The 26,272-nt window shown below is 37.9% G+C and overlaps 3 protein-coding genes across 5 annotated transcripts; all 3 read left to right on the top strand.

Moving 5' to 3' along the window:
• Nucleotides 1-1,990: 1,990 nt before the first annotated feature.
• Nucleotides 1,991-9,485, top strand: LOC110373538 (carboxypeptidase B). 3 transcript variants are annotated; one of them, XM_064039532.1, is made up of 6 exons: nt 1,991-2,110; nt 2,314-2,523; nt 2,605-2,704; nt 2,862-2,984; nt 3,140-3,328; nt 3,941-4,591. In XM_064039532.1, exons 1-6 carry the CDS (start codon nt 2,043-2,045, stop codon nt 4,550-4,552), a joined length of 1,302 nt encoding a protein of 433 aa, XP_063895602.1. In that variant the 5' UTR covers nt 1,991-2,042; the 3' UTR covers nt 4,553-4,591. The 3 variants fall into 3 exon arrangements, with proteins under 3 accessions (XP_063895602.1, XP_063895604.1, XP_063895603.1); XM_064039534.1 differs by lacking the exons at nt 2,314-2,523; nt 2,605-2,704; nt 2,862-2,984; nt 3,140-3,328; nt 3,941-4,591 and adding exons at nt 7,244-7,453; nt 7,535-7,634; nt 7,791-7,913; nt 8,076-8,264; nt 8,835-9,485 and having other exon boundaries at nt 2,025-2,110; XM_064039533.1 differs by lacking the exons at nt 1,991-2,110; nt 2,314-2,523; nt 2,605-2,704; ... (1 more) ...; nt 3,140-3,328; nt 3,941-4,591 and adding exons at nt 6,907-7,040; nt 7,244-7,453; nt 7,535-7,634; ... (1 more) ...; nt 8,076-8,264; nt 8,835-9,485.
• Nucleotides 9,486-12,120: 2,635 nt separating this feature from the next.
• LOC135116640 (carboxypeptidase B-like) lies at nt 12,121-14,884 on the top strand. The gene is made up of 6 exons (XM_064039462.1): nt 12,121-12,253; nt 12,435-12,644; nt 12,726-12,825; nt 12,983-13,105; nt 13,268-13,456; nt 14,234-14,884. Exons 1-6 carry the CDS (start codon nt 12,186-12,188, stop codon nt 14,843-14,845), a joined length of 1,302 nt encoding a protein of 433 aa, XP_063895532.1. The 5' UTR covers nt 12,121-12,185; the 3' UTR covers nt 14,846-14,884.
• Nucleotides 14,885-19,874: 4,990 nt separating this feature from the next.
• Nucleotides 19,875-26,003, top strand: LOC135116666 (carboxypeptidase B-like). The gene is made up of 11 exons (XM_064039548.1): nt 19,875-20,014; nt 20,218-20,427; nt 20,509-20,608; nt 20,767-20,889; nt 21,120-21,308; nt 21,750-22,355; nt 23,635-23,741; nt 23,823-23,922; nt 24,080-24,202; nt 24,365-24,553; nt 25,353-26,003. Exons 1-11 carry the CDS (start codon nt 19,947-19,949, stop codon nt 25,962-25,964), a joined length of 2,427 nt encoding a protein of 808 aa, XP_063895618.1. The 5' UTR covers nt 19,875-19,946; the 3' UTR covers nt 25,965-26,003.
• Nucleotides 26,004-26,272: the final 269 nt, after the last annotated feature.

Genomic DNA, 26,272 nt, shown 5'->3' with positions numbered 1-26,272 from the left:
ACAGTAAAACCAAATTACAATAGAGGTACACTTTTAATGCTGTGATCACACATTGCAGAAAACAAAATAGAATGGGGAAAAAAAGTTTGAAGGATATAAAATAAAATATAAAGTATCATGACTTAGCGCACGAGGTTGTCGCCATATGGAATGTCGACATGGCTGTTATTGTGCCGATTGTCGTTACGGCCAATGGTCTAATAGCCAAGAGCCTCGACCAACACCTCATGAGGCTCTTGTTAGGCGGCTGGATCGAGGGACTGATTCAGAAGGCAGTACACCTTGTTACGGCGCTTATTGTGAGGAGGTTTCTCTCTCTGGGACCCTGTGTCCGATATCGGTGGCCATCTATCTTTTATATTTTTTTATGTTTTATTATTTTATTTTTGAATTTAATATTTAAAAATGTAAAAAAAAATTGAGTAATCAATAAATGAACGAAAAATAAGGAGTATAATGTTTAGTTTGAAAATACAGCTTATAATATATATTTATTAAGTATTTTTCTGTTTTTCCTGCTGCTTTTAAAATTGAATGCGTTTTGAATATTTCTTAAAAGTGGGGGAATATTATTCCATTTTTCCGATGGTGCATATTTGAAGCTATTTATATCCCTGTATTCTGTGTTTCGATATATTAATATATTTTTTTTAAATTTAGATGTAGTATTTAAGTTATGCGCATCGGTGCACCAAAATAGTTTATTGTATAGGTATGATGGACGTTTATCAGCGATAACCCTATGTATGAAACCCAATAAATGCACATGGCGTCTTGATTCCATATTAAGCAATCCTTTTGCATTTATGATAGAATATTATGTGAGACCTCGAATATTATGAATATTATCGGCCCCGTTGGTCTAGTGGTCGCGACACGGTTGCTGTGCTTGAGGTCTCGGGTTCGATTCCCGGGTCGGGCCGAAATCGCTTTGTGGGTTTTCTTAAACTTTCACGAAGCAGCCCGTAGTCTTGAAGTTGGTGATAGATTCACCCGTGCATCGGAGAGCAGGTAAGTGTCGGTCCTGCGCCTGATCTCTTTCCGGTCGTGTCGGATTGCCGTCCCATCGGGTTATGAGAGTGAAGGAATAGGGAGTGCACCTGTGTCTGCGCTAATCCTTGTGCACTAATATGTCCTGCGCAGCTGGCTGATCTCCTTAAATGAGAGCAGCCACCGTGGCCGAAATCGGCCGTGGGCGCATTATTATGTGAGACCTTCTTGGTACTCTGTAGCAAAACCGAATACAAGCATTTTGGACCTTCTGAATACATTTTTTTTTCTTTTGAAGTATCCTAGGTCCTTACACAGCATCACAGTAATTGAATGACGAGAGAACCAATAAATCAGATAGAAGTTTCCTTACGTCTTCAGAGAGGAATTCCCGAATACCATACAATACTTTTAACCTGTAATATTTTAACTTGGCGACTTGGCTTTGTGACGGCAACACGCGTTGACAGTTCCGGCTAGTTGACACAAAACGCACATAAGGTAGGTAAATAATTACATTTCTCTTTAATAAATACATTATCTAAGGCGATAAACACACGGCACCGCGCACCGCCGCGGTAGGCGGTGAAGCGGATCTCATGTCGCATTGACCTGTATTAAATCCGTACAAAGCGTGACCGCGCGTTCGAGCGGTGCCCTGACCGCCAACGCCCCTCCACGCGGCCGGCCGCGCGGTGTCGCGGCGCATCACATACGGGGCGCCGCACTTTTGCCAGTGTCTGTGTCACACTGGTCAAAATCGGCGTAAAATCCATCCGCGCTGACAGGCGAGTAAACCGCCTTACCGCGCAGAAAGCCGCTCACTGCCACGGAGGGCGGTGCGTGGTACCGTGTGATAATCGCCTAAGCGACTGATAATGATTTAAAAATCGTAATCAATTGCGAAGTACGACAGATTGTAATCGGCAGGATTAGAGATATTAATTAAAATCTAATGTCTTTATCAGATGCTACTGTACATAAAATGAAAGGATTCTTCAAATTGTAACTATTTAATTATAAAGTGACTTAATTATCACATCGTTTTAACCATGAAATACTTATTAGTATTCTGTTTCTCTGTGGCCGGGGTGCTGGCTAAACATGAAATTTACGATGGGTAAGATCAATTTGGTTTCTACCTCATCTAAACTAATATATCTGACGCTAATCCGGACACTTTTGGATGACATAGCGTTGTCTCTCAATATTCCATGTTAAACATAACAACTAGATTATGAATAAATAGTTTTCCTGATTTTTCGTTATAAACCATGACCATCCACAACATTTGATTCACACAAATCTTCACTTTATTTGCAGACACGCCGTTTATCAAGTAGACGTTGCCTCAATGGACCAAGTCAAATTGGTCCATGACTTCGAAAATGATTTGATGCTCGATGTCTGGTCTGATGCTGTACCCGGACGCCCTGGCATAGTCCTCGTCCCCAAATTCAAGAGGGAAATATTTGAAAACTTCCTCAAACAGTCTGGAGTGCAATACAAACTCGAAGTTGAAAATATTAAAGAGTAAGCTTGAGAAGCTAACATTGATGCAGATTGAAACAATGGTAATGAAAAACAAATAAATAAACATAATTTCAATTTCAGACAGCTGGAATTGGAAGATCAACTCCTAGCCGCAGCTGCAGCTAAGAGCAACAGCACCAGATCGCGACTGTCCTTTGATACAATCCACAGTTATGAAGAGGTAAACAAAAGCTTACGTTGTTGCTGTATATTTTTCATAACATTCCGACTTACGCAAAAAAGGAGTGGAACATAAATTGTACAGGAGCACACACTTGATTTAAACTTTAAAGAGGACATATCTATTCATAACAAGAATAATAAACATTATTTTACAGGTCGATGCTTACTTACAAGAGCTTGCAAAAGAATTCCCAAACGTTGTCACCGTTGTTGAAGGAGGAAAGAGTTTCGAAGGCAGATCCATCAAGTACCTCAGAATTTCTACCACCAACTTCCAGGTAAGATTCATTTTGAATCCTTAGAAAATTAATAATTTTATCAAAAGCTTAATTGTAGCCTTTATTTCAAAGTTGATATCCAAAGCACGTTCAAAACTAAATTCCAACTTGACAAAACCTTTTTTGTAAATTACATTAGTATTTTCCTTTTCTAGGATGCCAGCAAGCCCGTGGTCATGATGCAGTCTCTCCTCCACAGTCGTGAATGGGTGACCCTCCCTGCGACTCTCTACGCCATCCACAAACTTGTCATTGATGTCACAGAATCTGACCTGATCAACAATATCGATTGGATCATCTTGCCTGTAGCCAATCCTGATGGTTATGTTCACACTTTCAACGGTGTAAGTATTCATTCTTATAGTTTTTTTTTTTCTGGTTTTAAGTTTTAAGTTTTTTCATACTTTTCTATCTGCCGTCATCTCCCAAGTAACATCCTTTCTAATCACATACAATTTCACACAATCCATGCATCGTTTCTTCGGTCGTCCTCTTCCCCTATACCCGTCTACGTTCATGCTCATCACCATCACTCACGGCTTTTACGACACCCAAGGGAGGTAAGGTGGTTCTATTCTGATGCGGGATCGTCATGGAGACTATAATCTGAATGACACTATAAAAATGTAAACTAAAGATATTAACGACCAATGAAACTTTACTAACAATCTTTGGTAATACGCACGTGTTCCCAAAAAAAATATTGACCTTTCGCAAGATTAACTTAATAAACACGTGCCTGAAGAAGAAGTAGGCAGACAATTAAATTATCATCATGTTTTGTAGATATACTACTCAAAGAATATTTTATTATTGAAACACAACATGCAATTTTGTGACGTCAATAAAGAAGCATTTGCTAAATTGAAGCCCTATACAATTAAAATAAAAATATCACCATCGCACTTTTTCTTCCTGTTGTCTATATCTATCTATGTATGTTTTGAATATTCCAGGACCGTCTCTGGAGAAAGAACCGCGCCACCGGCTACATGATATTCAACTATTGCGTGGGAGTAGACCTAAACAGAAACTTCGACGTGAACTGGGGCACAGCGTCCAGCTCCGACGTTTGCTCTGATATCTTTCACGGCAGAAGCGCCTTCTCCGAACCCGAAACCTCCGTCATCAGGGACATCATCGCCGAACATCGCAACCGAATGGCCTTATTCCTTGACATTCATAGCTCTGGCAGCATGATCTTGTACGGTTATGGAAATGGTGATCTCCCCTCCAATGCTTTGCAGGTTCACTTAGTCGGAGTCCAAATGGCTCAAGCTATTGACAGAGTCAAATGGTCTACCAACAAGGACTATATTGTTGGTAATAGCTACCATGTGCTGTATGCTGCGTCTGGTGCTGCTGATGACTACGCCATGCAAGCTGCTGCCCCATTCTCGTACACGTATGAACTTCCTGCTTTTAGGAACAGTGATTGGATTGACGCATGGTTTGTTGACCCTGATTTTATTGAACAAGCTGGCTTTGAGACGTGGGAAGGTGTTAAAGTTGGTGCCAGAGCTGCGGCCGCTGCTGCTAAAGAATTGAAGAAAGTCAATACTGCTTAAGATTATTTTATACTGATTAAATTATTTTTGACACTGCAATTTTGTGGTTTTCTTGGACACCATTTAGGTTTTTAATGTTATTCCCATTGAGTTTACAAATCATCGCAGCAGGTATTACTTGATCGCACTCTACAGTTCATTATAACCCGATTGTATGTAGTACAGAATGTGAATTTAGAAGCCGTAGGCAGAAGCTCGTCATTCGTGACATTTCGTCGTTGAATATTCATCATTCATACCCAGACGATTATACACTTTACTTTCGTCATTTTTGTGTTGAATAAATACAATTTGGATTAAAGTCTTGTAATTTTTCATATTTTCACCATCATCAATAGTCTCGTTATCTACTTGGCAACGAGACTTTTAATGATATGATTCGATTTTTTTTATTAATTTGTGTTCCAATCAGCAAAATGACACACTTCACGTTTTGACAACTTTCCCATTTTATCTATAGTCCGCGTAGTTGGCCGCGCCTCGGGTTGCGTGATGTGAGCTGTGAGGCGAGGGCACTTGCTGTCATTACTCAGTTAGGCACCGTCTTCGTGAATGGAATATAATAGAAGTTTATTTTTTCCAGCAAACAGAAAAAAAACTTAACATGGAGGCTATAATACCGAAAGCAAAAAGTTATTAGCTTATGCTCAGGCTTCCCAAAAGGGGTTGCCATGCACTGGTTTTCAGCTCGAACCCTTGACTCCCGTTTACAGTAAAAACAAATTACAATAGAGGTACATTTTTAATGCTGTGATCACACATTACAGAAAACAAAATAGAATGGGGAAAAAAAGTTTGAAGGATATAAAATAAAATATAAAGTATCATGACTTAGCGCACGAGGTTGTCGCCATATGGAATGTCGACATGGCTGTTATTGTGCCGATTGTCGTTACGGCCAATGGTCTAATAGCCAAGAGCCTCGACCAACACCTCAGGAGGCTCTCGTTAGGCGGCTGGATCAAGGGACTGATTCAGAAGGCAGTACTCTTTGTTACGGCGCTTATTGTGAGGAGGTTTCTGTCTTTGAGACCTTAACCACGGTACCTTGGACCCTGTGTCCTATATCGGTGGCCATCTATCTTTTATATTTTTTAACGTTTTTTTTTTATTTTTGAATTTAATATTTATAAATGTAAAAAATATGTTGAGTAATCAATACATGAACGAAAAATATCGAATATAATGTTTATATCCCTGTATTCTGTGTTTCTATATATTTATATATTTTTTTTAATTTATATCTAGTATTTAAGTTATGCGCATCGGCGCACCAAAATAGTTTATTGTATAGGTATGATGGACGTTTATCAGCGATAACCCTATGTATGAAACCCAATAAATGCACATGGCGTCTTGATTCCATATTAAGCAATCCTTTTGCATTTATGATAGAATATTATGTGAGACCTCGAATATTATGAATATTATGTTGACTGCCCCGTTGGTCTAGTGGTCGCAAGCACGGCTGCTATGCTCGAGGTCTCGGGTTCGATTCCCGGGTCGGGCCGAAATCTCTTTGTGGGTTTTCTTAAACTTTCTCAAAGCAGCCCGTAGTCTTGAAGTTGGTGATAGATTCACCCGTGCATCGGAGAGCAGGTAAATGTCGGTCCTGCGCCTGATCTATTTCCGGATTATTATCTTATCTGCATTATTATGTGAGACCTTCTTGGTACTCTGTAGCAAAACCGAATACAAGCATTTTTGACCTTCTGAATACATTTTTTTTTCTTTTGAAGTATCCTAGATCCTTACACAGCATCACAGTAATTGAATGACGAGAGAACCAATAAATCAGATAGAAGTTTCCTTACGTCTTCGTATACGAATTCCCGAATACCATACAATACTTTTAACCTGTAATATTTTGACTTGGTGACTTGGCTTTGTGACGGCAAAACGCGTTGACAGTTCCGGCTAGTTGACACAAAACGCACATAAGGTAGGTAAATAATTACATTTCTCTTTAATAAATACATTATCTAAGGCGATAAACACACGGCACCGCGCACCGTCGCGGTAGGCGGTGAAGCGGATCGCCATCGCCCCTCCACGCGGCCGGCCGCGCGGTAAGGCGGTGCATCACACACGGGGCGCCGCACTTTTGCCAGTGTCTGTGTCACACTGGTCAAAATCGGCGTAAAATCCATCCGCGCTGACAGGCGTGTAAACCGCCTTACCGCGCAGAAAGCCGCTACAAAATCCGCTTTACCACCACCGCGGCGGAGGCCGGTGCGCGGTACCGTGTGATAATCGCCTAAGCGACTGAAAATCGTTACGACAGATTGTAATCGGCAGGATTAGAGATATTAATTAAAATCTAATGTCTTTATCAGATGCTACTGTACATAAAATGAAAGGATTCTTCAAATTGTAACTATTTAATTATAAAGTGACTTAATTATCACATCGTTTTAACCATGAAATACTTATTAGTATTCTGCTTCTTTGTAGCAGGAGTGCTGGCTAAACATGAAATTTACGATGGGTAAGATCAATTTGGTTTCTACCTCATCGATACTAATATATCTGACTCCAATCCGGACACTTTCGGATGACATAGCCTTGTCTCTCAATATTCCATGTTAAACATAACAATTAGATTACGAATAAATAGTTTTCCTGATTTTTTGTTATAAACCATGACCATCCACAACATTTGATTCACACAAATCTTCACTTTATTTGCAGACACGCCGTTTATCAAGTAGATGTTGCCTCAATGGACCAAGTCAAACTGGTCCATGACTTCGAAAATGATTTGATGCTCGATGTCTGGTCATATGCTGTACCCGGACGCCCTGGCAAAGTCCTCGTCCCCAAATTCAAGAGGGAAATATTTGAAAACTTCCTCAAACAGTCTGGAGTGCAATACAAACTCGAAGTTGAAAATATTAAAGAGTAAGCTTGAGAAGCTAACATTGGTGCAGATTGAAACAATGGTAATGAAAAACAAACAAATGAACATAATTTCGATTTCAGACAGTTGGAATTGGAAGATCAACTCTTAGCCGCAGCTGCAGCTAAGAGCAACAGCACCAGATCGCGTCTGTCCTTTGACACAATCCACAGTTATGAAGAGGTAAACAAAAGCTTACATTATTGCTGTATATTTTTCATATAATTTCGACTTACGAAAAAAAGGAGTAAACATAAATTGTACAGGAGCACACACTTAGTTTAAACTATAAAGAGGACATATCTATTCGTAACAAGAATACTTAACATTTTATCACAGGTCGATGCTTACTTACAAGAGCTTGCAAAAGAATTCCCAAACGTTGTCACCGTTGTTGAAGGAGGAAAGAGTTTCGAAGGCAGATCCATCAAGTACCTCAGAATTTCTACCACCAACTTCCAGGTAAGATTCATTTCGAATCCTTAGAAAACTAATAATTTTATCAAAAGCTTAATTTTAGCCTTTATTTCAAAGTTGACATCCAAAGCACGTTCAAAACGAAATTCCAAGTTGACAAAACCTTTTTTGTAAATTGTAAATTACATTAGTATTTTCCTTTTCTAGGATACCAGCAAGCCCGTGGTCATGATGCAGTCTCTCCTCCACAGTCGTGAATGGGTGACCCTCCCTGCGACTCTCTACGCCATCCACAAACTTGTCATTGATGTCACAGAATCTGACCTGACCAACAATATCGATTGGATCATCTTGCCTGTAGCCAATCCTGATGGTTATGTTCACACTTTCAACGGTGTAAGTATTCATTCTTATAGTATTTTTTTTCTGGTTTTAAGTTTTAGGTTAAGTGGGCATTAGGATGATATTTAAGTCATTTTGGTTCATTTAATATAGTTCTCATTGCATGATCTTATATCATAATATTTGTCCTGCCTAACTCTTTAATTTCAATGTATCATCCTCAACATTCTTTCTAATCATATTCACTTTCACACAATCCATGCCTCGTTCACCATCACTCACGGCTTTTACGACACCCAAGGGAGTAAATTGAAGTTATTAACGACCAATGAAACTTTACTAACAATCTTTGATATTGCACACGTGTTTCAAAAAAAAAATATTGATCTTTCGCAAGATTTACTTAATTAACACGTGCCTGAAGAAGAAGTAGGCAGACAAACTATCATCATGTTTTGTAGATATACTACTCAAAGAATATTTTATTATTGCAACACAACATGCAATTTTGTGACGTCAATAAAGAAGCATTTGCTAAATTGAAGCCCTGTACAATAAAAATATCACCATCGCACTTTTTCTTTCTTTTGTCTATACTATCCATGTATATTTTGAATATTCCAGGCCCGTCTCTGGAGAAAGAATCGCGCCACCGGCTACATGATATTCAACTATTGCGTGGGAGTAGACCTCAACAGAAACTTCGACGTGAACTGGGGCACAGCGTCCAGCTCCGACGTTTGCTCTGATATCTTCCACGGCAGAAGCGCCTTCTCCGAACCCGAATCCTCCGTCATCAGGGACATCATCGCCGAACATCGCAACCGAATGGCCTTATTCCTAGACATTCATAGCCAAGGCAGCATGATCTTGTACGGTTATGGAAATGGTGATCTCCCCTCCAATGCTTTGCAGGTTCACTTAGTCGGAGTCCAAATGGCTCAAGCTATTGACAGAGTCAAATGGTCTACCAACAAGGACTATATTGTTGGTAATAGCTACCATGTGCTGTATGCTGCGTCTGGTGCTGCTGATGACTACGCCATGCAAGCTGCTGCCCCATTCTCGTACACCTATGAACTTCCTGCTTTTAGGAACAGTGATTGGATTGACGCATGGTTTGTTGACCCTGATTTTATTGAACAAGCTGGCTTTGAGACGTGGGAAGGTATTAAAGTTGGTGCCAGAGCTGTGGCCGCTGCTGCTAAAGAATTGAAGAAAGTCAATACTGCTTAAGATTATTTTATACTGATTAAATTATTTTTGACACTGCAATTTTGTGGTTTTCTTCGACACCATTTAGGTTTTTAATGTTGTTCCCATTGAGTTTACAAAGCATCGCAGCAGGTATTATTTGATCGCACTCTACAGTCCATTATGACCCGATTGTATGCCGTAGGCAGGAGCTCGTCATTAGTGACATTTCGTCGTTGAATATTCATTATTCATACCCAGACGATTATACACTTTACTTGCGTCATTTTTGTGTTGAATGAATGGTTTTTTCTTTTTGATTTTTTGTTGATTTGGGTTGAGAATCATTAGCATAATTACGGAATTGAATATGGCACGGATGCAAATCAACAGCTTGTATTATATTATAATATAATAACAATAATAGCTTGTATTATAAAGCCAGTGGCAGCGTAGCATCGGGTGGTACCCGGGGCGACTACCTATTGGGCATCCCCATAAAAACGACAAAATCAAATCACGGACCAATCTTATAATGCTAAAAACGCGATCATTGATGATATGTCTCTTATTTATATGCGACCGAAGCGAGTCTGAAAAAATTTGGATTTTAGGACATAAAAAGATAACAAGTTCAAAAACCAAAAGTGTAGTCATCGAAAAGTAGTGCATAAAGGCGAACGGAGCGAGCGCGTTTTTTTTTATTTATGGTACGCAAAAGTACCTAAACAACAGATATAAAAATATATAAAATAAATTTATGAAAAAGATAGTTCAACATGTACAAATACAAATAGCTCAGTTGTTATAGCAGTAAATAAATCTTAAAAATAAAAATCTAGCTAGACTAATACATAATATGTATATGTATACGAGAAGATGGTCTAAATTTTATATATATGGACCACCCGAACTAGGTTCGATCGCAAACTTTTTTTGATGTGTGTAAGTACCTACCGTACGTTACTTGACCTACAAGGAGGTGCCTGACCTATCTTTCTCGTGGCGTCTCCGCTATCTTTCCTTCCCCTTGGTATATTGCGTAACAATCAAAAATTCAGAAACTAAGTGCATGGTTCTAAGTAGGAAAAGGAACTGACTAGAACCGCGATGGCCTCATGTGACAGTTTATCTACTAAATCGTGTCATTAACAGTAACATCATATAATAGATTAAATCTATAAGGATTACAAACAGGAAAAAGTTTAATTGTTATCTATTCGCAGTAATTTAAATACGCACTAACTTGAGCCCCTGACCAAAGGTCGCTTCCACTGCAGTGATTTTCGAACCCGACGCATATTATACTGCATGTTTTCTCATTCTCTCTAACTCACAGCCCAATGGCGCACCGGGAGAGAGATTAGGCGCAGGACCTATGTTTGCGTACCTTGTCTCCGATGCAGCAACGGCTAGACTTCCAGTTTTGGAAAAGGGATCAAAAGCAATAAGTTTCGAAGGGCATGTCATCACGTGTTTGAAAGAGTAAAGTGATTAAGAATGTTAAACTAGAACCAGGCCATTTTTTTTAAATGGAAAATCATTGCGTGACCTTTCCAGCTCTATTGCAATGGAAGAGTGTCCGATTTTTACAGAAATAAAATTGGGACAAAGGGGTGATGGTAATGAATAACAATAATATTGCTGTCTTGTATGGATCAGAGTGCTGGCTCACAAAAGCGACGAATGAAAGAAGTTGAGAGGAATGTGTGATGTTACGCGAATGGATAGAGTGAGGAAAGAGTATATAAGATGAAGTTTGAAAGTGGCGCCAGTAGCAATAAAACTGCGTGAAAAACCAGCTGTCGTTGTATGGGCATGTGATGCGGAGGAATGAAACTCATGTTGTGAGAAAGGTGATGAGTATGAACGTGGGGGGATATAGTGGAAGAGGAAGACCAAAGAAACGATGGATGGATTGTGTGAAAGTAGATATGATAAGAAAGGATGTTACTTGAGAGATGACAGCAGATAGAAGAGTATGGATGGAGAAAACATGCAGCGCCGACCCCAAATAAAATTGGGATAAGGGCAGGAGGATGATGATGATGATGAACAATAATGTTGAAAATAAAGTAAGTTTGAATTTGGAGATGGTAGATCATCATTATTGAATTAAAGCTAAAGAAAATTTGAAGGCAAATCTGACGATAACTTAAAATTTCGTCTAATCGCGAACTTCACGTGCAATTTGCAACGCGAGCGTAGCGAGCGCGAATTTTTTCGAGTAAGAATCACCGTAAAGTAAGAAGCAATAAAGACAAAAATCGCGAGCGGAGAGAGTGCATTTTTTTTTTGTGACAGTTGAACTGTGTCACCCTCAGTCCGGCCTCGATGTCCCGCGCGATTGGACTATTGCGCAGCGACTGGTAGTGAACTTAGGTTTTGCAGATTAGAATGGCACCCTCCGTAACTTGTCCCTTCTGCCTGCGCTATCCTGGTCGTTTTTTTTCCTTTCATTTTATTTCATTTCATCTCTGTTTTACTTTTGTACAACATCACACTTCACGATTTTTTCATTCTAATGACGTCGTCAACATATTCATCTTCAGCGTCATGTTTTTTATACTACAATTATCTTTAAAATGTAAATAATTACATTTCTCTTCAATAAATAAATAATCTGATGATTTAGTAGTTGTAATCAATTGCGAAGTACGACAGATTGTAATCGGCAGGATCTAATGTCTTTATCAGATGGTATTGTACATAAAATGAAAGGATTCGTGACATTGCTACTATTTAATTATAAAGTGGCTTAACTGTCACATCGTTTCAACCATGAAATACTTATTAGTATTCTGTTTCTCTGTAGCCGGGGTGCTGGCTAAACATGAAATTTACGATGGGTAAGATCAATTTGGTTTCTACCTCATCTAAACTAATATAATATCTGACATAGCCTTGTCTCTCAATATTCCTTGTTAAACTTAAAAACTAGATTATGAATAAATAGTTTTCCTGATTTTTCGTTATAAACCATGATCATCCACAACATTTGATTCACACAAATCTTCACTTTATTTGCAGACACGCCGTTTATCAAGTAGACGTTGCCTCAATGGACCAAGTCAAACTGGTCCATGACTTCGAAAATGATTTGATGCTCGATGTCTGGTCTGATGCTGTACCCGGACGCCCTGGCAAAGTTCTCGTCCCCAAATTCAAGAGGGAAATATTTGAAAACTTCCTCAAACAGTCTGGAGTGCAATACAAACTCGAAGTTGAAAATATTAAAGAGTAAGTTTTAGATGCTAACATTAATGCAGATTGAAACTATGCTATTGAAAAACCAATGGATTAACAAAATTTCAATTTCAGACAGCTGGAATTGGAAGATCGACTACTGGCCGCAGCTGCAGCTAAGAGCAACAGCACCAGATCGCGACTGTCCTTTGACACAATCCACAGTTATGAAGAGGTAAACAAAAGCTTACATTATTGCTGTATATTTTTCATAACATTCCGACTTACGAAAAAACGGAGTAGAACATAAATTGTACAGGAGGACACACTTAGTTTAAACTTAAAAGAGGACATATCTATTCATAACAAGAATACTTAACATTATTTTACAGGTCGATGCTTACTTACAAGAGCTGGCAAAAGAATTCCCAAACGTTGTCACCGTTGTTGAAGGAGGAAAGAGTTTCGAAGGCAGATCCATCAAGTACCTCAGAATTTCTACCACCAACTTCCAGGTATGATTCATTTTGAATCCTTAGAAAATTAATAATGTTATCAAAAGCTTAATTTTAGCCTCAATTTCAAAGTTGACATCCAAAGCACGTTCAAAACTAAATACCAACTTGACAAAACCTTTTTTGTAAATTGTAAATTACATTAGTATTTTCCTTTTTTAGGATGCCAGCAAGCCGGTGGTCATGATGCAGTCTCTCCTCCATTGTCGTGAATGGGTGACCCTCCCTGCGACTCTCTACGCCATCCACAAACTTGTCATTGATGTCACAGAATCTGACCTGATCAACAATATCGATTGGATCATCTTGCCTGTAGCCAATCCTGATGGTTATGTTCACACTTTTAAAGGTGTAAGTATTCATTCTTATAATTTTTTTTTCTGGTTTTAATTTTTAGGTTAAGTAAGGATGATATTTGAGTCATTTTGGTTCATTTAATTTAATTCCTACTTATGCATAGTTGTGTCTTTGATAGTTCTCATTGCAATATATATTATATCATAATATTTGTCTTACCTAACTCTTTAATTTGAATGTATCATCCTCCTGTAAATCGCAATTGTATTTTGGGTTGGCGCAGCATGTTTTCTCCTTTCATACTTTTCTATCTGCCATCATCTCCCAAGTAACATTCTTTCTAATCATATTCACTTTCACACAATCCATGCATCGTTTCTTCGGTCGTCTTCTTCCCCTATACCCGCCCACTTCATGCTCATCACCATCACTCACGGCTTTTACGACACCCACGGGAGAGAGATGGGGAGGTTCTATTCTGATCCGGGACCGTCACGGAGACTATAATCTGAATGACACGATAAAAATGTAAATTAAAGTTATTGAAACTTTACGACCAATGAAACAACAGAAAAATATTGACCTCTAGCAAAATTAACTTAATAAACACGTGCCTGAAGAAGAAGTAGGCAGACAATTAAATTATCATCATGTTTTGTAGATATACTACTCAAAGAATATTTTTTTATTGCAACACAACATGCAATTTTGTGACGTCAATAAAGAAGCATTTGCTAAATTGAAGCCCTATACAATTAAAATAAAAATATCACCATCGCACTTTTTCTTCCTGTTGTCTATATCTATCTATGTATGTTTTGAATATTCCAGGACCGTCTCTGGAGAAAGAATCGCGCCACCGGCTACATGATATTCAACTATTGCGTGGGAGTAGACCTAAACAGAAACTTCGACGTGAACTGGGGCACAGCGTCCAGCTCCGACGTTTGCTCTGATATCTTTCACGGCAGAAGCGCCTTCTCCGAACCCGAAACCTCCGTCATCAGGGACATCATCGCCGAACATCGCAACCGAATGGCCTTATTCCTTGACATCCATAGCTATGGCAGCATGATCTTGTACGGTTATGGAAATGGTGAATTCCCTTCCAATGCTTTGCAGGTTCACTTAGTCGGAGTCCAAATGGCTCAAGCTATCGACAGGGTCAAATGGTCTACCAACAAGGACTATATTGTTGGTAATATCTTCCATGTTCTGTATGCTTCATCAGGTAGTGCTAGTGACTACGCCATGCAAGCTGCTGCCCCATTCTCGTACACATATGAACTTCCTGCTTTTAGGAACAGTGATTGGATTGACGCATGGTATGTAGACCCTGATTTTATTGAACAAGCTGGCTTTGAGACTTGGGAAGGTGTTAAAGTTGGTGCCAGAGCTGCGGCCGCTGCTGCTAAAGAATTGAAGAAAGTCAGTGCTGCTTAAGATTATTTTATACTGATTAAATTATTTTTGACACTGCAATTTTGTGGTTTTACTTCGACACCATTTAGGTTTTTAATGTTGTTCCCATTGAGTTTACAAATCATCGCAGCAGGTATTACTTGATCGCACTCGACAGTCTATTATAACCCGATTGTATGTAGTACAGAATGTGAATTTAGAAGCCGTAGGCAGAAGCGCGTCATTCGTAACATTTTGTCGTTCAATATTCATTATTCATTTTTGTGTTGAATGAATGGTTTTTCTTTCTTATATTGAAAATTAAGTTAATATTTTAAGTAAGTTTGAATTTGCAGATGGAAGATCATCATTATTGTTCAGAATACATTTCAACATTTTTTTATTATTATAATAGAAGGTGTTGCTTTGCATGTATGCAATATTTTAGGAGGTTGACTAACAATACGTAAATAAATCGGCAACTACCTATTGGGCACCCCCAAAGATACGACAAAATGAAATCACGGACCAATCTTATATTGCTAAAAACGCGATCTTTGATGATATTCCTCTTATTTATATGCGAGCGAAGCGAGCCTAAAAAAAATTAGATTTAGGGACATAAAAAGTTCAAAAACCAAAAGTGTAAAAGTAGGTATCTTATATATAAAAATGAATTGCTGTTCGTTAGTCTCACCAAAACTCTAGAATGGCTGGACCGATTTGGTTAATATTGGTTTTAAAATGTTTGTCTGTAGGTAGACGCTACTGCTCACCATGTACCAGAGCGGCAAAAAATACACCGGGCGCGGGTAATACCGCGGGGAACGGCTAGTATAAAATAAATTTATGAAAAACATAGTTCAACATGTACAAATACAAATAGCTCAGTTGTTATAGCAGTAAATAAATCTTAAAAATAATAATCTAGCTAGACGAATACATAATATGTATAAGTATACGAGAAGATGGTCTAAATTTTATATATATGGACCACCCGAACTAGGTTTATTTTAAACCTGTGTTTCGGGTTATCATGGAAGCAAAATAATATTTATGGATATTTTAATTTAATTCTATGACATAAGTTTGTCCTAAATTATTACAATCAAATCAAATCATTTATTTCATGTAGGCCTTTACAAGCACTTATGAACGTCAAAATTATAAATAAATTTGATTCTAGTTGCCCATTCCAAAAGTAGCTTCCTATGGAGAAAAACGGGCAAGAAACTCCATGGTTACTCTTTTTAAAAACATAAGTTATAATTTGTATGTATTGATACATACGATAATAACGTGAAAAAGAAATGCTTACAATATTTTTTGGGTTGACTCTGAGAAAGTTATACAATGCAAGTTGAACTAGGAAGTTATAAGAGAAAATTATTATACAAACTATTTTAAGAAGTTAATAAATTAAACAAACCAAGTTATATAAAGCAAAAGAAATAATAATAATAACAACATGATAAGAGCAAGAACATTAATGAGAACAGAGATATTCCTAGACAGCCTGCCAGTCGCCAGGGAAGCCTAATACCATTACCTCTACCTAATATATAATTACCAAGCTAAACAGTTTATTGTAAACTTCTAGCAATTTTTCCGTATCTGAGGTAAAACAATATTGTCAGTACCTAAATTGTAATGAAATTGCTGCTGTGTTGCTGGTTAGTTTGTTCTTCACTGCTTCATCTTTCCACTAGAAGTGCTGAAAGAGTTTTGGGGGAGCTATCCTTTTGTAATTTTGACCTGAAAAAGTGCTAAAAAATTGCTGCTTTCAATAAACGATTTTGACTTTGACTTAAAAACCCTACTGTAAGCGAATCTGTTTGAATAAAAATCACCGTAAAGTAAGACAGAAAACCGCACCAACTATTTTTTTTTTTTGTGACAGTCGAACTGTGTCACCCTCAGTCCGGCCTCGATGTCTCGCGCGATTTGACTATTACGCAGCGACTGGTAGTGAACTTAGATTTTGCAGATTAGAATGGCACCCTCTGTGACTTGTCCTTTCTGCCCGTGCTATCCTGGTCGTATTATTTTCATTTAATTTAATTTATTTCATTTTATCTCTGTTTTCCTTTTTTACACCATCATACTTCACGATTTTTTCATTCTAATGACGTCATCAACATAATCATCTTCAGCGTCATGTTTTTTACCCGACTGCCAAAGAAGGAGGGTTTCTGTTCCTTTGTGACCTCCTGTAGCCTAAACGGCTTGATGGATTTTGATGTATGAGGTATCGTTAGATTTGTCTTGATTACGGGAGTGTCATAGGATACATTTTATCCTAAAAGTCCCACGGGATATTTTTTCTAAATTTCCCTTTAAAAAAATATGTATGCGGTATCATTAGATTCATTTCAATCACGGGAGTAATTAATATAGGATACGTTTTTTCTCAAAATTCCCACGGGAACATGTTAATTCTGCGTCAACGCAAAGCAACTCATGCGTTAGCAAGCAAAAAGATAGGGCGTGGCCTGGCATGCGGCGCGCGGCACGGTGCGGAGGGGGATATGCTCGAGTATACAGCCCGAATGCGGGCACACGCATAAGGTAAAGTAAGGTAAAGTAAGGTACATAGTCTTCTACATCTACAACATTTTCGTTAAATAAAACAGCTAAAAGTTATAAATAAAAGAATTATTATTAAAAACAAAATACCGACTGCACACTAAAAAGAGTAAAACAAGCCCACAATAATATTGATCAATCAAATGCTAAAAACTAATTATGTAATACCGTTTAAACAATACCTATATTAAAATACACTACAATATGTGTTCGTAATCGATAGTTAAATAAACAGAAACTTATTTTGAATACAAATTTACTGAATATAATTTATAAATATTGATGGAAAGCATCGCAGGCGGGGACCACCTTGACCGCCACCAACGAAAATTCTGCTAAATGGTGCACAACCGAAATGACTATAAATAAGCCTCTGTTGGTCCCCGCCTGCGATGCTTTCCATCAATATTTATAAATTATATTCAGTGAATTTGTATTCAAAATAAGTTTCTGTTTATTTAACTATCGATTACGAACACATATTGTAGTGTATTTTAATATAGGTATTGTTTAAACGGTATTACATAATTAGTTTTTAGCATTTGATTGATCAATATTATTGTGGGGCTTGTTTTACTCTTTTTTTAGTGTGCAGTCGGGTATTTTGTTTTTTTAACAATAATTCTTTTATTTATACTACAATTATCTTGAACAAAACTTTAATAAGTAAATTATTACATTTCTCCAGTGTTTCGAAGTGATCGCAAGCTTTTTTTGATGTGTGTAAGTACCTACCGTACGTTACTTGACCTACAAGGAGGTGCCTGACCTATCTTTCTCGTGGCGTCTCCGCTATCTTTCCTTCCCCTTGGTATATTGCCTAACAATCAAAAATTTAGAAACTAAGTGCATAGTTCTAAGTAGGAAAAGGAACTGACTAGAACCGCGATGGCCTCATGTGACAGTTTATCTACTAAATCGTGTCATTAACAGTAACATCATATAATAGATTAAATCTATAAGGAAAACGCCAATGAGGATTATAAACAGGAAAAAGTTTAATTGTTATCTATTCGCATTAATTTAAATACGCACTAACTTGAGCCCCTGACCAAAGGTCGCTTCCACTGCAGTGATTTTCGAACCTGACGCTAATTATACTGCATGTTTCCTCCTTACAGCCCAATGACGCATCGAGAGAGAGATTAGGCGCAGGACCTATGATTGCGTACCTAATCTCCGATGCAGCAACTGCTAGACATCCAGTTTTGGAAAAGGGATAAAAAACAAGAAGTTTCGAAGTGCATGTCATCACGTGTTTGAAAGAGTAAAGTGATTAAGAATGTTAAACTAGAACCAGACCATTTTTTTTTAATCATTAGGTGGATGGAAATGGAAGAGTGTCCGATTTTTACAGAAATAAAATTAGATCTATGGATAATATGGATCAGAGTGCTGGCCCACAAATGCGACGAATGAAAGAAGTTAAGAGGAATGTGTGGTGTTACGCGAATGGATAGAGTGAGGAATGAGTATATAAGAGGAAGTTTGAAAGTGGCGTCAGTGGCAGAAAAACTGCGTGAAAAACCAGCTGTCATTGTATGGGGCGGCATGTGATGCGGAGGAATGAAACTCATGTTGTGAGAAAGGTGATGAGTATGAACGTGGGGGGATATAGTGGAAGAGGAAGACCAAAGAAACGATGGATGGATTGTGTGAAAGTAGATATGATAAGAAAGGATGTAACTTGAGAGATGACAGCAGATAGAAGAGTATGGATGGAGAAAACATGCAGCGCCGACCCCAAATAAAATTGGGATAAGGCCAGGAGGATGATGATGATGATGAACAATAATGTTGAAAATAAAGTTAATATTTAAAGTAAGTTTGAATTTGGAGATGGTAGATCATCATTATTGGTTTAAAGCTAAAGAAAATTTGAAGGCAAATCTGACGATAACTAAAAATTTCGTCTAATCGCGAACTTCACGTGCAATTTGCAACGCGAGCGTAGCGAACGCAAATTTTTTTCGAGTTAGAATCACCGTAAAGTAAGACGCAATAAACACAAAAATCGCGAGCGGAGAGAGTGCATTTTTTTTGTGACAGTTGAACTGTGTCACCCTCAGTCCGGCCTCGATGTCCCGCGCGATTGGACTATTGCGCAGCGACTGGTAGTGAACTTAGGTTTTGCAGATTAGAATGGCACCCTCCGTAACTTGTCCCTTCTGCCTGCGCTATCCTGGTCGTTTTTTTTCCTTTCATTTTATTTCATTTCATCTCTGTTTTACTTTTGTACAACATCACACTTCACGATTTTTTCATTCTAATGACGTCGTCAACATATTCATCTTCAGCGTCATGTTTTTTATACTACAATTATCTTTAAAATGTAAATAATTACACTTCTCTTCAATAAATAAATAATCTAAGCGATTGATAAATGATTTAGTAGTTGTAATCAATTGCGAAGTACGACAGATTGTAATCGGCAGGATAAGCGATGTTAATTAAAATCGAATGTCTTTATCAGATGCTATTGTACATAAAATGAAAGGATTCGTGAAATTGCTACTATTTAATTATAAAGTGGCTTAACTGTCACATCGTTTCAACCATGAAATACTTATTAGTATTCTGTTTCTCTGTAGCCGGGGTGCTGGCTAAACATGAAATTTACGATGGGTAAGATCAATTTGGTTTCTTCCTCATCTAAACTAATATATCTGACGCCGATCCGGACACTTTTGGATGACATAGCCTTGTCTCTCAATATTCCTTGTTAAACTTAAAAACTAGATTTTGAATAAATAGTTTTCCTGATTTTTCGTTATAAACCATGATCATCCACAACATTTGATTCACACAAATCTTCACTTTATTTGCAGACACGCCGTTTATCAAGTAGACGTTGCCTCAATGGACCAAGTCAAATTGGTCCATGACTTCGAAAATGATTTGATGCTCGATGTCTGGTCTGATGCTGTACCCGGACGCCCTGGCAAAGTCCTCGTCCCCAAATTCAAGAGGGAAATATTTGAAAACTTCCTCAAACAGTCTGGAGTGCAATACAAGCTCGCAGTTGAAAATATTAAAGAGTAAGCTTGAGAAGCTGAAATTGATGCAGATTGAAACAATGGTAATGAAAAACAAACAAATAAACATAATTTCGATTTCAGACAGTTGGAATTGGAAGATCAACTCCTAGCCGCAGCTGCAGCTAAGAGCAACAGCACCAGATCGCGTCTGTCTTTTGACAAAATCCACAGTTATGAAGAGGTAAACAAAAGCTTACATTATTGCTGCATATTTTTCATAAGATTGGGACTTACAAGACAAGGAGAGGAACCTTAATTGCACAGGAGCATACACTTAGTTTAAACATTAAAAAAAGGACATATCTATTCATAACAAGAATACTTAACAATATTTTACAGGTCGATGCTTACTTACAAGAGCTTGCAAAAGAATTCCCAAACGTTGTCACCGTTGTTGAAGGAGGAAAGAGTTTCGAAGGCAGATCCATTAAGTACCTCAGAATTTCTACCACCAACTTCCAAGTAAGATTCATTTCAAACCCTTAGAAAATCAATTATTTTATTATAATGCTTAACTATAGCCTTCATTGTAAAGTTGACATTAAAAGCACGTTCAAAACTAAATTAAAACTTGACAAAACCCTTTTTGTAAATCAAATACTTGATTCATTTAATTCAATTTGATTTTAAGCTTTCGTCTAGATAAAGCAATACTTTTTATATTTTAAATTACATATATTTTCTATTTCAAGGACGCCAGCAAGCCCGTGGTCATGATGCAGTCTCTCCTCCACAGTCGTGAATGGGTGACCCTCCCTGCGACTCTCTACGCCATCCACAAACTTGTAATTGATGTCACAGAATCTGACCTGATCAACAATATCGATTGGATCATCTTGCCTGTAGCCAATCCTGATGGTTATGTTCACACTTTTAGCCATGTAAGTATTCATTCTTGTAGTATTTATGGTTTTCTGGTTTTAATTTTTAGGTTAAGTAAGGATGATATTTGAGTCATCTTGGTTCATTTAATTTAATTCCTACTTATGCATAGTTGTGTCTTTGATAGTTCTCATTGCAATATATATTATCATAATATTTGTCTTCCCTAACTATATGATGTGAATGACACGACAAAAATAGAAATAAAAGTTATTATCTACAATAAAACTTTCCTGACAATCTTTGGTAATACCAACGTGTTTAATAAAACTTAAAGATTAATTTACTATAACAACACAACATGCAATTTTGTGACGTAATAACTTATAAATAAAAAAGCATTTGCTAAATTGAAGCCCTCTACAGTAAAAAAAAAACTCAGTCTCGCACTTTTTCTTTCTTTAGTGTATATCTATCTCTGTATGTTTTGCATATTCGAGGACCGTTTCTGGATAAAGAACCGCGCCACCGGCTACATGATCGCCAACTTTTGCGTGGGAGTAGACCTCAACACGAACTTCGACATGAACTGGGGCTCAGTGTCCAGCTCCATCGCTTGCGCTGGAAACTTCCACGGCAGAAGAGCCTTCTCCGAACCCGAAACCTCCGTCATCAGGGACATCATCGCTGAACATCGCAACCGAATGGCCTTATTCCTTGACATTCATAGCCATGGCAGCATGATCTTGTACGGTTATGGAAATGGAGTTCTCCCCTCCAATGCTTTGCAACTTCACTTAGTAGGAGTCCAAATGGCCCAAGCTATCGACAGGGTCAAATGGTCCACCAACAAGGACTATATTGTTGGTAATACCCTCCATGTTTCTAATATTGCATCTGGTAGTGCTAGTGACTACGCTAGGCAAGCTGCTGCTCCATTCTCGTACACCTATAAAATACCCGCTTATAGAAATGGTAATTGGTTAGAAGTTTACCTTGTAGACCCTGATTTTATTGAACAAGCTGGCTTTGAGACTTGGGAAGGTATTAAAGTTGGTGCCAGAGCTGCGGCCGCTGCTGCTAAAGAATTGAAGAAAGTCAATACTGTTTAAGATTATTTTATACTGATTAAATTATTTTTTATACTGCAATTTTGTAGTTTTCTTCGACACCATTTAGGGTTTTGCTTGGTTTTAAAAATCATCGCAGCAGGTGTAACTTGACCGCATTCTACAGTTCATTACGACCCGATTGAATGTGGTACAGAATATGAATTTATATCCCTGTGTATGCTTCAGTATAGTTAGTTTATTTTTTATTTTAGATCTAGTATTTAGGTTATGCGCATCAGCGCACCAAAATAGTCTATTGTATAGGTATGATGGACGTTTATCAGCGAAAACCCTATGTATGAAACCCAATAAATGCACATGGCGTCTTGATTCCATATTAAGCAATCCTTTTGCATTTATGATAGAATATTATGTGCGACCTTCTTGGTACTCTGTCGCAAAACGGAATGCAAGCATTTTGGACCTTCTGAATAAATTTTTGGTCTTTTGAAGTATCCTAGATCCATAAACAACATCACAGTAATTGAATGACGAGAGCACCAATAAATCAGATAGAAATTTCCTTACGCCTTCAGAGAGGAATTCCCGAACATTCCCTACAATACTTTTAATCTGTAAAATGCATTTCGCACTAAGTTATTAATATGGTCTGAAAAGCGGAGTTCAATTGTACATAAGCGGGCCTAAATTTTTAGTAATTCTTACCCTTTCAAGGTCCTCTCCGTTCACAACAATTGGTTCGTATAGATTTTCAGCAGTATTTATTTGGTGTTTCGTACCGATTATCATGTACCAGAGTGTTATTATGAGACCAGTCGACAATTCGATCTAAATCTTTCGTGATATTTTCTTTAGCATAATTTATTTCAGAAGGCATAAATGACTTATATATCTGAGTATCGTCTGCATATAGGTGGACTTAACAGTATTGCAGGGTCTTTGGTAAATCGGCTGTGAAAATAACGAAGAGTAACGGACTCAAAATAGAGCCCTGTGGAACACCTCTATGGACAGGCAGCAGGCTTGATTTGATTGCATTTCCCTTGTCATCATCTATTACTACTTGTTGGAATCTATGTGTAAGATATGATTGAAACCATTTGCAGCTATGGACGGAGATCCCGTAATATTTTAACTTGGCGGCTTGGCTTCGTGACGGCAACACGCGCTGACAGTTCCGGTTTGTTGACACAAAACATACATAAGGTAGGTAAATAATTATATTTCTCATTAATAAATACATTATCTAAGATAATGATTTAATAATCGGAATCAATTGTGAAGTACGACAGATGGTAATCGGCAGGATTAGAGATATTCATTAAAATCTAATCTAATCAAATTCAAGAGGGAAATATTTGAAAACTTCCTCAAACAGTCTGGAGTGCAATACAAACTCGAAGTTGAAAATATTAAAGAGTAAGCTTGAGAAGCTAACATTGATGCAGATTGAAACTATGGTATTGAAAAACAAATAAATAAACATAATTTCGATTTCAGACAGCTGGAATTGGAAGATCAACTCCTAGCCGCAGCTGCAGCTAAGAGCAACAGCACCAGATCGCGTCTGTCCTTTGACACAATCCACAGTTATGAAGAGGTAAACTAAAGCTTACATTATTGCTGTATATTTTTCATAACATTCCGATTTACGAAAACAAGGAGTGGAGCATAATTTGTACAGGACGACACACTTAGTTTAAACTTTAAAGAGGACATATCTATTCATAACAAGAATAATAAACATTATTTTACAGGTCGATGCTTACTTACAAGAGCTTGCAAAAGAATTCCCAAACGTTGTCACCGTTGTTGAAGGAGGAAAGAGTTTCGAAGGCAGATCCATCAAGTACCTCAGAATTTCTACCACCAACTTCCAGGTAAGATTCATTTCGAATCCTTAGAAAATTAATAATTTTATCAAAAGCTTAATTTTAGCCTTTATTTCAAAGTTGACATCCAAAGCACGTTCAAAACGAAATTCTAACTTGACAAAACCTTTTTTGTAAATTGTAAATTACATTAGTATTTTCCTTTTCTAGGATGCCAGCAAGCCCGTGGTCATGATGCAGTCTCTCCTCCACAGTCGTGAATGGGTGACCCTCCCTGCGACTCTCTGCGCCATCCACAAACTTGTCATTGATGTCACAGAATCTGACCTGATCAACAATATCGATTGGATCATCTTGCCTGTAGCCAATCCTGATGGTTATGTTCACACTTTTAACGGTGTAAGTATTCATTCTTATAGTATTTTTTTTTCTGGTTTTAATTTTTAGGTTAAGTAAGGATGATATTTGAGTCATTTTGGTTCATTTAATTTAATTCCTACTTATGCATAGTTGTGTCTTTGATAGTTTTCATTGCAATAAATATTATATCACAATATTTGTCTTGACTAACTCTTTAATTTGAATGCATCATCCTCTTGTAAATCGCAATTGTATTTGGGGTTGGCGCAGCATTTTTTTCCTTTCATACTTTTCTATCTTCCGTCATCTCCCAAGTAACATTCTTTCTAATCATATTCACTTTCACACAATCCATGCATCATTTCTTCGGTCGTCCTCTTCCCCTATACCCGTCCACGTTCATTGTCATCACCATCACTCACGGCTTTTATGACACCCAAGGGAGGTAAGGTGGTTCTATTCTGATGCGGGACCGTCATGGAGACTATAATCTGAATGACACGATAAAAATGTAAATTAAAGATATTAACGACCAATGAAACTTTACTAACAATCTTTGGTATTACCCACGTGTTTCCAAAAAAAATATTGACCTTTCGCAAGATTAACTTAATAAACACGTGCCTGAAGAAGAAGTAGGCAGACAATTAAATTATCATCATGTTTTGTAGATATACTACTCAAAGAATATTATTTTATTATTGCAACACAACATGCAATTTTGTGACGTCAATAAAGAAGCATTTGCTAAATTGAAGCCCTGTACAATAAAAATATCACCATCGCACTTTTTCTTACTTTTGTCTATATCTATCTATGTATGTTTTGAATATTCCAGGGCCGTTTCTGGAGAAAGAACCGCGCCACCGGCTACATGATATTCAACTATTGCGTGGGAGTAGACCTCAACAGGAACTTCGACATGAACTGGAGCACAGCGTCCAGCTCCATCGCTTGCTCTGATACCTTCCACGGCAAAAGCGCCTTCTCCGAGCCCGAAACCTGCGTCATCAGGGACATCATCGCCGAACATCGCAACCGAATGGCCTTATTCCTTGACATTCATAGTTATGGCAGCATAATCTTGTACGGTTACGGCAATGGTGATCTCCCTTCCAATGCTTTGCAGGTCCACTTACTCGGAGTCCAAATGGCCCAAGCTATCGACAAGGTCAAATGGTCTACCAACAAGGACTATATTGTTGGTAATGGCTTCCATGTTATGTATGCTGCATCTGGTAGTGCTAGTGACTACGCCATGCAAGCTGCTGCCCCATTCTCGTACACCTATGAACTTCCTGCTTATAGAAACGATGATGGGTTAGAAGGATTCCTTGTAGACCCTGATTTTATTGAACAAGCTGGCTTTGAGACTTGGGAAGGTATTAAAGTTGGTGCCAGAGCTGCGGCCGCTGCTGCTAAAGAATTGAAGAAAGTCAATACTGCTTAAGATTATTTTATACTAATTAAATTATTTTTGACACTGCAATTTTGTGATTTTCTTCGACACCATTTAGGTTTTTAATGTTGTTCCCAGTGATTTTACAAATCATCGCAGCAGGTATTACTTGATCGCACTCTACCGTCCAATATGGCCCGATTGTATGTAGAACAGAATGTGAATTTAGAAGCCGTAGGCAGAAGCTCGTCATTCGTGACCTTTCGTCGTTGAATATTCATCATTCGTGTGACGTGGTGGCCTAGTGGGTAAAGAACCAACCTCTCGAGTATGTGGGTGTGGGTTCGATTCCAGGTCAG

The sequence above is a fragment of the Helicoverpa armigera genome, chromosome 19, assembly GCF_030705265.1.
Source record: "Helicoverpa armigera isolate CAAS_96S chromosome 19, ASM3070526v1, whole genome shotgun sequence".
Lineage (NCBI taxonomy): Eukaryota > Metazoa > Arthropoda > Insecta > Lepidoptera > Noctuidae > Helicoverpa > Helicoverpa armigera.
Note: the sequence above shows the minus strand (reverse complement) of the source record. Positions and strands in the feature narration are given on the sequence as shown.

What these genes read in the sequence shown, in the direction of transcription:
- LOC135116666 (XM_064039548.1), top strand. Translation starts at nt 19,947, where the DNA reads ATGAAATACTTATTAGTATTCTGTTTCTCTGTAGCCGGGGTGCTGGCT. An exon ending in AAATCCACAGTTATGAAGAG is followed by an intron (nt 20,609 to 20,766) that starts GTAAACAAAAGC and finishes AATATTTTACAG; the next exon opens with GTCGATGCTTACTTACAAGA. An exon ending in ATGTTCACACTTTTAGCCAT is followed by an intron (nt 21,309 to 21,749) that starts GTAAGTATTCAT and finishes TGCATATTCGAG; the next exon opens with GACCGTTTCTGGATAAAGAA.
- LOC110373538 (XM_064039534.1), top strand. Translation starts at nt 2,043, where the DNA reads ATGAAATACTTATTAGTATTCTGTTTCTCTGTGGCCGGGGTGCTGGCT. An exon ending in AAACATGAAATTTACGATGG is followed by an intron (nt 2,111 to 7,243) that starts GTAAGATCAATT and finishes CTTTATTTGCAG; the next exon opens with ACACGCCGTTTATCAAGTAG. An exon ending in ATGTTCACACTTTCAACGGT is followed by an intron (nt 8,265 to 8,834) that starts GTAAGTATTCAT and finishes TGAATATTCCAG; the next exon opens with GCCCGTCTCTGGAGAAAGAA.
- LOC135116640 (XM_064039462.1), top strand. Translation starts at nt 12,186, where the DNA reads ATGAAATACTTATTAGTATTCTGTTTCTCTGTAGCCGGGGTGCTGGCT. An exon ending in TTTCTACCACCAACTTCCAG is followed by an intron (nt 13,106 to 13,267) that starts GTATGATTCATT and finishes TTCCTTTTTTAG; the next exon opens with GATGCCAGCAAGCCGGTGGT. An exon ending in ATGTTCACACTTTTAAAGGT is followed by an intron (nt 13,457 to 14,233) that starts GTAAGTATTCAT and finishes TGAATATTCCAG; the next exon opens with GACCGTCTCTGGAGAAAGAA.